Raw genomic sequence first — 9,602 nt, forward strand, 5'->3', positions numbered from 1 at the left:
CTCTTTCCACAACCAAATGCTTGCTTTCAAATAGTAATGCATATCTACTTTAGTTTCATAGAAATATTTCAACTATGTTACTCAGTTAATATTTGCTCCATGTCAATACTTTACACATGACCAAAACCAAAATATTGTGTGATAGAACAGATACTAAGAGAATTTTAAGACAGATGGGTTGTCCTAAGGAGTAATGATAAAAACAAAGCCTAAACAATGAATGTGCTTAAAACTACCTAATACCTTTTCAAGATAAATGAAAAACTTGAGTAGGAATGATAAACTAGTAATAGCTGCTTAGAAGAAAATTGGTGGCAAATATAGTTGGCTGTCCTCATTTCCCAGTTAAACACAAAAGCAGCAGTTAAAATCTGATGCGTAGCAATAAACTCTCTTCTAATGCACACATTTTCATTTAAACTTAACTTTACAAGGTAATAAAAAATTGCACATTTATACTGTGAAAATTACTTATAGTAATCATATCTAACATTTATTGTAACATGAGAAGGACCACCCTGTTTTACATGTACTTTTCATTTTCTCCTCAGAACAACCCTATCAGGTAAGAAATATTATTCTCATTTTATAAATGAGGTTAACTAGGATACAGAATGCTTAAGTAACTTAACTTGCCCAAGGTCACACAGGAAATAAACGGTGGATACAAAAATTTCACCAACGAATCTAGCTCCAGATCATTACACCAAACTGCCAACAAGTAATGTAGTGACTGTACTTTGCAAATGATAAAATCTGCATATATAAGGTGCACTGATTAAGGGAACATGCTTTGTGGTCAGACTTAGTGTCAAGTCTCAATTCTATAATTTACTAGCTATGTGAACTGGAGTAAACCACTGAACTTCCCTAAGCTTCAATTTTTCTATTCTGTAAAGTGGGCATGATGAAGGAACAGTTCTTACTCCATAGGGCTGTTGGTGGATTAGGGGCATCATGCATATAAAGGATTAGCAAAGCGCTTGGTATATAGTAAGCACTCTATACAAGTTAATTACTATCAACTAATACTAAGAATTCTCTTTATTATCATAAACTCTCATTTTAGTACTAGTGGCACTTTCTAAAATAAATTAAATCTATCAATATTGAGATAATAAAAGTTTAGGAAAGTAAGACCCAAAGCCTCAAAGTATATGACAGCACAATTCAGATGGAAAAGGCTACTACTTACTTTAACATCATTAGCAAACATTTATTTAGTGTCTGGATATACATGAAAACGTGCTAGGCACTAAACAGAATTATCAAGACATAGTCCCTGACCTCAAAAATACACAATCAAGCAAGTTAATTCTGCTGAGTGGGCACAACAGCACAACCTCCAACTCTGGGCACTTTCTGAACCAGATGCACCTACGGTGCTCATTAAGTTCCCCTCTGTTTGTGGTATGACAGTGGTGAACATATGTAGAGAAAGAAACTTCAAAATAAATGATAAAACCTGACAAGTGTAGAATGATAAAGATTCAGGAATAAATGAGCTGTTTTTCCACCCTCTTACCTTCTCAACAAAATGTTTTAGCTATCTTGGTACTAATGATCTGTTAATTAACCAGAAGAGAAAAAAGGAAAGAGCTGGAAGCTCAGAACTGAGGTCAAAGAAAAAGGGTACAGAAACAAATTACAAGAGAGAGAAGGAAGGAATGTGGAAAGTTAGAAAAGCCAAAATAACTGTAGGTGACTTTAAGTGAAACACATTTTATTCTGCCGTCTAACATGTGCTTTATGCCTTAGAAACCAAACAACTAACAGCCATACTTAAGATTGCTGATCCTTACTCCTTTTCAATCTTGAGGTTTCCGCTAGCTCTTGAAGTCAAAGAAGAGAAAAAGAATAGCATAGAGTACAGAAGGATTCTGTCTACCACCACAGCCAACATCATGCTGCCCGTATCTTAGAGCTCGGCCACTGATCAACTACGAGACTGTGTCTGAATCATAATCCCGATAATCTAAGGATTCCATTAGAAAAGTAAATTCTAAAACTCCTAACTAAGGAACTAGAATATTTCCAAGGGCCACTACAGGAAACCTGGAGACCTAATTTCTGAAGTTTTAGAAGCATTTCAAATCTCATTTTCAGTGGTCATGCTATTCAAAGAGATCTTTTACAACTTCACAGCAGGAAATGATATTCACTTGTGCTTCTATCTCTATACCTACTTGCCATAATACCTATTGGGAAACTCCTCTTTCTATACCTGCAGCCTCAAACTGTAGCAAAACCACAAAACTCCCCACTACTGCATCCACAGGCTCTCTAAAGCAAACTGAGCAGAACAGCCTACTGACCATAAGGCAATGTAACAAATACATATTCCTAAAAAATGTGAAGTTACTTTTCAACAATACAAGCAATCTGTGTCAACCGAAAATTTGGCTCATATATATATATATATATATATATATATATATATATATATAAAAAACTAGGCTAAAAATTAAGGATGGATAATTTATATATTGTTCAAGAATGTATACATTCAAGGTTTTCTTCTTGAAGTAGGGAGTAAAGAGGGGAAAGAGACATGAACCCCCAAAATGGTTATTGTGCATTCAAGGTATATCTGCATGGTATAATCAACACCTGCTTAGGGAATTCCCTGGCAGTCCAGTGGCCAGAACTCCGTACTCTCACTGCCGAAGGCCAGGGTTCGATCCCTGATCGGGGAACTAAAATCCCACAAGCTGGGCAGCGTGGCCAAAAAAAAAACAAAACAAAACCAAAACACCTGCTTAGTATCAGCCATACTTCATCCAGCTTTGCTTGCACTTGTTATACAAACTTATGAAGTTGAAGCGCAAGCCGTACCTTTTACTGTTTCTCCTCTTCCACCAAATTTATGAATAAAAGGTATCTTCAGGAAGGAAGATGATTTGAATTCTATAGAAGAACTCTCAATTGATCAAACTGCAGCAAAAGTGGATGTAATTTGTAGCCAGAAATAGGTCTTAATATAAAATAAGGAGTTTCCGATGGTTCTTTACCTGCTTCACTACTCCCCCCAACGACAGCAAAAAGTACTATAAATACTTGCTTATACAGCCTGTGTGTAGAAAAGCTTCTGGCACAAATTTCTTAGGCCTCTTCTCAAGCCCGATCCTCTGAGATGACAAACCTCAAGAGTCAAAATAAAACCAAAAAGGATGAAGACCAGAAAGGAATAGGAAGAACAAAGAATTTCTAATCACTTCTTACTAGTTCATTCTACTTAACTGGTCCTAGTTTAGTCTCTATGTTTCCCATGATCCATTAATTTGGCTATTACGATAAAATATTCTTAATCTCTCTAGGCCCTTCTAATTTAGACAAGCCCTGACATAATGCTATTTTTTTCTCTATGACCCAGATGAAATATTTTTATAGTCCTTGGAACCCTTGATGCCCCCTCCTAAATTCCTGCTCTGTGGCTCTAAGTTACGACAGTGGAGACAAACTGTACGTGAAAGGTCCTGTGGAAACAGGTGAGTAAAGTAAGGGAACTGCAGCAATTGGGCTCTCCTCCACCAACATGAGGATATTTCTCTTTCTTCCCTACAGTATTTAACAAGTAAAGCAGAAAGGAAAAGGCCGGCATACACAAGAGAGGCTGCAGCAAAGAGCTACCCCAAGCTTTTTAGGAATCCTCAGATCCATTTGTTATAGGTATCTAAGTCTGGAAAATATCTTTGGAATATGTCTTGTGTGTAGGAATGCATAAAAGATAACACCTTGCAAAAGTCAAACATACAGGTTTAATAATGTGCAACTAATGAAGATGGTTTATAAATGAAATAACACCTACACATTTAGTTCCCTAAATATATTACACTATTAATCATTAAAGTTAGACCTATAAGTACAAGTTTTCCATATGTGGAAAAGCAAATCTGTTTTTAAATTAAAGAGAAATTATTACTCTAATTCTTAAAAATAAAACTATCAGGATAAATTTCAAGTGTAGCTGCTCATAGTCACTATTCAAATTTAAATTTGATAATAAAACATTTAAGTTTCAACCAATGCACCTTCGTTGAAGCACATTTAGCTGAAATAACTTCGAGTCTGGTTTATTTCCATCACATATAGTACATTTTTCCAACAAGAGCATGTACATTCAATATAGAACATTTCCAGCAACAGTTACAGTCTTTCTAGTTTCCTTTCACAGTATATTTTAGTGCAAAGCACTGGGAAGGGTAAATGTTTTTCTAGCTATGAAAGCATTTTATTATGACCTTGTGGATCTTCAACATTTTAAAATTTTATACAAAAAGTATATAGATGTGGACAGGGTCCCTCCTAAGTACAGGGATGAACCTATATAAAAACATGGTATATTCTCTGCTGTACCTTTTAAAATTATAATTTGACAAAAATTACTAAAAAATAAAATATTCCCTAAAAAGTACAAAATATTGATTACACAAAAACCTGCCCAGTATTTCATTAAAGATAGATGTACTTCTGTTTTCCCTAAAATCTTGGTTACAAAAATGGACAAAAATTCATTATTTTCTAAATTTTACAGTAGGGATCAAATATTATCTAAAGTGGTCATTTAAGATTTTACTTGGGAGAGAAAAAGAATCAGGGTTTATACCCCAATCTTCCTTTTTTAGCAATATGTAAAGAAATAAACTAGTATTATAAGAAGTGGTTGTGCAGGGATTGTCTGCATCCACAAAATAGCAGTAAGCTCTTTATTACCTTCATATTAACATTAGTAAATGTGGGGTCTTTTAAAGAAAACTGAAAAATTAAGTTGCATCTATCATTAAAGTGCTTTGTATGAAACTTAAAGAAAAATACGGGAATGTTTAATTTTCATAAAAACCTCAGATGTTTACAAATGAAGAATGTGATGATCCATGGATGAAAATGAACCGGAAGTTTCCTATAGTATATATTTTAGAATGAAATTTTCAAACATTTAAGTGCTATAGAACAAGTTAGAAATAAATGGATGTAAAAATAATTACAAATATTTAGTAGGCTAAATATTTATAATGTGTTGAGATTTGTCTTTTGGTCCTAACATACGCTCTCTAGGAAATTATATATCTGTACAATCCAGATAAAAATTCTGCCAAATAAAGTGGAACAAAAGTAAAATCGCTAACTTATAAAGTCTTTGATAATTAAAAATCACCAGTGGTGATATTTTCTTCAGGTTGTTGATCACTTAATCAACAAACTGCTGGAAAACAAAATTTGCAACATCTTTGTATAAACTGTAGACCAAATGCACAGGGGTGGTTAGCTGATGGACTGTGATGACAATACAAAATGTCACAGCTACTTGAAAGTGCTGGAAGAGGCAGTGCCTTAGAAACAAGTGGTTAGATGGTTATTATTTTAGTCAGAAAACAGCAGTTACAGTCATATATTTATCAAATTTTTTTCTTTTTTTTTCCTCATAGTACCATTTGAAGATGTTTAGTGGTTCTAACACCAATTTAAAGTCTTTCCACAAAAATGAACTCCAAACCTTTTCGTACATCACTTGAAGTTATCTGAGGAGAAATGGGAATAAATGAACACTTTTGAGTTTACCAATAAAACCTTATTTTCAAAATAATACAATAGTAAATGACTTCTAAAGGATGGTTTCATCTCAAGTTTTCCACACAAATAAAAAAATGTGTGATAATCAAACCACAACATTTAACCTACTGAGCACTCAAACTAAGTATACTGCTTTAGAACCTGAATCCAAAACTAATTTAATACTAATTAAATATATTAAATGCATTAATACAAAGGACACAGGTACTGAAGGTAAACTTTAAAAATATAGAGAGACTTGCAAAAACAAGTACAGGGAGTCTACTCCTTATTTCATATTGCATTTTAAAAATCTACATTTGTTCCAAAACCCTCTAAAAAACTAATATTTTTTTCTTTCTTCCCAACAGGAATTTTATTTTTCTTGCAACACACAACCACAGGAGAAAAAAAAAAAAAAAAAAAAAACCCTCCTTAATAATATTACCTATGTTGAAATGATCACCAAAACTTTATTTAAACAAAAAGGTAAAAATAAGAGGATCAGGGACCTAAACAATCACTTTTTCCAAATATCAAAACTAAAAAACAGGAACTAACACATACTCCCAAGGAGAAGGAAAAATAAACCCAAACTTTTGTTTATCGTTTCCCCCTTTGCCTGGAAGCACTATGTTAAACGTAAATAATAAATGCTAATTGTTCTAAATTCAATTTGGGGATTGTTTTTTCTGAGTGCAGCACTTTATTTAGCCGTCACAGATTAATTTAACAATAATTACAGTGCCTCAAAAGACTTTTTTCCTGTAATTATCGCCTTCACAAATTCATTCTAATATACTTAACTTCCTACAACGTATTAATTAGTAGACTAAGTCACTGAATCAAATTAAACCTGTGCAAAGTTAGTTAAACAGAAGACTTCTATTGTAAACATAAGCCAATATAAATGTATATATTTTACAACATTGAGAGGAAATCACTGACCCTGTGCCATCTACCTATAACTATATTGCATTGTCCTGTGGAAGATAAGTTCTGAAGTTAACTTTTGTTCCCAAGCCACTGGAATAAAGGTCACTGAAGAGGTAAATGCGATATGCACATTACTCTTGCAGTTCCCACTGCCGTAAGATATATGGAAGCAAATGTGTTAAAATGGAACCAGCTATAAATTACGGTCAAATGATTTTTTTAGTTCGATGGGGGGAAAAAAGCAAAACTCTGTAACTGTTCCTCACCAGACAAGAGCCTTAGATCTTGTACTTCGGCCTTTGGTTTTGTTTCCTTCAGGTGAATTGGAAGCATTTGCCTTATGAGTTTTCTTATGATGTTCAAGATAAGTCTTTTTGGCAAATGCCTTTCCACATTTATTGCATCTGTGAAGAGAAAAGTTTTTTGTGACTTTTACTTCAATACCAACATCAGCTACTTCATACTTTTTACTAGGAGAGTTAGAAGTGCCATCGTGTTTTGAATCACTATGTTTTGCTTCGTCTCTTGAAGGGCCTCTTTTTGCCACTTTATTTAGAACAAAATCAATGGGCTTTTTTATAGCTCTGATCTCTAAACTGGCTGTTATTTTCCCAAGATAACGGGACGACTTTTTATGAACCACAGTTATATGTCGTATCACATCGCGCTTCCGACGAGTTTCATAAGTGCAAAGAGGACACTTGTAGAATTTAACATAAATGTTATTCCCATCTGTGTGCAATTCAATGTGTTTAGTCAAGTTCTGTTTGGAAGTAAACTGACGTTTACAAAGTTTACAGTAAAGTTGCTTAAAGTCAAAGCCAGCTGAAAGTTTTGGCTTCCTGGTTTTTTGCTGGCCACCTGCAGCAGACGGACTAGTTGATTTAGGGCTTTCAGAGTCTTGTTTAACTTTATTTTTCTGTGCTGCCGGTGCGTTCTTTTTTTCATTTGAATGATTTGTTCCCTTTAATTCATTCTGTGGAGAATGGATAATGGAAGGGGGTGAAGATTCTACAGAATCTGCTGGTTCAACTTTAACTTTTATTTCTGAACTGTTGGCAGTATTATTGGGGCCTTTCTCTCTTTTAGAGTTTGTTCCAGAAAGAGTTATCTTGTGAACAATTTGCATATGTCTTTTAAGCATTATTTGTGAACTATATTTCCTCTTGCAAAGGAGGCATTTGCATGCAGTTAAATTGTATTCAGCCTTTGAAGACGACTTTTGTTTTCGAGCCTTGAAAGATTTTTTAGGAGAAACAGAATCCAGGAACAAAGGTTGCCCAGGCTTTGTTGCTATATCAGGAGTAATTGAATCCCTCCTTAGTCCTCTATGAACTTCATCAAAATGCCTCCTTACATTCGCTTTTGTAGCAAATGATTTACAACATACTGGACAGCTCCTACTTAATGGAACTAGAACATTCTTACTGCGTCCTTTAGAGGATTGGTTTGGATTCTTTCGTGTTTCAATGTACTTTTTTAGTTCTTCCATTTTTTTCTTGTGTACTTTTCGAATGTGACGACGAACACCTCGTCTGGAATTGAATTCTTTTCTACAAAGACAGCATATCAACTGGTGACCAAAATCAGAATTGTCAGAAGTTTCCAAGTCAGCCTGTGATTCCTGCAGTTGTTCATCAGATGTAGGTGCAACTTCATCTGCAACAATTTCAACAGGAGGGGGCTCTACAGTTTCCACCTCTGTGTCTGTAACTGGAACTGTCTTAGACTGTTCAGTGCTAGTTTCCTGTATTTGAACTTCAGGCTGTTCAGGAGTACTGCTTGACTCTGTGACTTCAGTAGGATTATCAGTCCTTGAAATATATTGAAAAACTGCATTCTGATTAGTTTCTATGGGTTCTAGCTTAATAATGTATTCTCGCTTGTCCACACTTGGATATATGGCTTCTAGGAGATCATTTATGGCTTGGCTTTGTTTATCATTTACATCAGGAAGGTCTGTTAAGGAAAAAACAACATTTTAATCTGAAATAATTAGCCTGCTCTAGCCCTCTAATATTTTTAAATGTATTATGAACCTCTATTTTAAAATTTATTATATTACTGGTTTGCATTTATTTTTACAAGAGCATTATCTACTTCTCAGTATTTTTTGAGTATAAAAACAAGTATTAATTAAATTAAAATTTGCTTTAATTTACAATCTCATCATGGTACACAAATGTTAAGGAATAGATGCAATCTGAAGAGTTACTTCTAATAAGGGCCCTTAATATAAAATATTTAAGCACATGGGTACAATAAACAATAAAAATAATATTTCATATTTTTAGGCTAGCAAAGGCAAATCAAAGTTCTCATAACCCAAGATGGATAAAACACCATGAATGTTACTACATATAAAAATAATTCTTTTTTTAGAAAATATAACAGCATTCCTATTAACTTAATCCATAATAAATAATCTCATCTAATTGTATAGGGACATTTGAACATCTTATGGAAAATGAAGAAGATTTATAGGAAAATATATAAACATGAATGACAGGATGTATAGAAGTGTTTGCTAAATTCAGTCCTATTACATGACTTCTTAACATGGCAACCTATTAAAACAAATGATTAAAAACTACAGATTAACTCCAAAAACAGAGCTAGTTTTATTTATCTGTGCAATATTACACCATCTGTAGGCAACCTAATATTCCTATTGTAACAGAGTTGTCTAACACTGGTTATGTTTCTACATAAAATGTTAAAATCTAGCTACAAGTATAGCATCAAATCTAGTATCTAATTATAAATCAAGAAATGACTCATCATAGCTCTTCTAGTCTACTAACCTTTCTTTTTAAAATGGATAAAGTGGTATCTATAAGAATAATTATACTTTCACAGAAGTATTTCTAGAATAAGTATTGCAGAAGAGTGCACAATAATACAGCAAATCCATTTATCTATTTCCCTCTAAAATTCAACTAAACTTTATTTCACACCAAAAAGTAACAAAGAATGACTACCAGAAAATTAAATTCCTACTAGTTCTTTAATTAAAATGTTAGATTTGAAACTAATCTCTATAGACTACCTTTTCATTTATATTTCAAGGATAAAAAGAAGTATAATAAGATTTAACAGTGGTAGGGGAAGGTTTC

The 9,602-nt window shown here is 33.6% G+C and overlaps 1 protein-coding gene across 3 annotated transcripts in view; it reads right to left on the reverse strand.

The window, feature by feature from the left end:
• Nucleotides 1–3,995: 3,995 nt before the first annotated feature.
• The window catches only part of ZNF800 (zinc finger protein 800), a 26,668-nt gene continuing 21,061 nt past the window's right edge, over nt 3,996–9,602 (reverse strand). The window contains exons 5-6 of one of the 3 annotated variants that reach the window (XM_007446000.1): nt 6,753–8,445; nt 3,996–5,519 (exon numbers count right to left, since the gene is read on the reverse strand). In XM_007446000.1, coding sequence (XP_007446062.1) covers nt 5,519; nt 6,753–8,445 — 1,694 coding nt within the window. In that variant the 3' untranslated portion in view covers nt 3,996–5,518. Of the gene's footprint in view, nt 5,520–5,812; nt 8,446–9,602 lie in introns of those variants that run through there. The other 2 variants (XM_007446001.1, XM_007445999.1) reach the window with 2 other exon arrangements.

This window comes from Lipotes vexillifer, unplaced genomic scaffold (assembly GCF_000442215.2).
Source record: "Lipotes vexillifer unplaced genomic scaffold, Lipotes_vexillifer_v1.1 scaffold156, whole genome shotgun sequence".
Taxonomy (NCBI): Eukaryota; Metazoa; Chordata; class Mammalia; order Artiodactyla; family Lipotidae; genus Lipotes; species Lipotes vexillifer.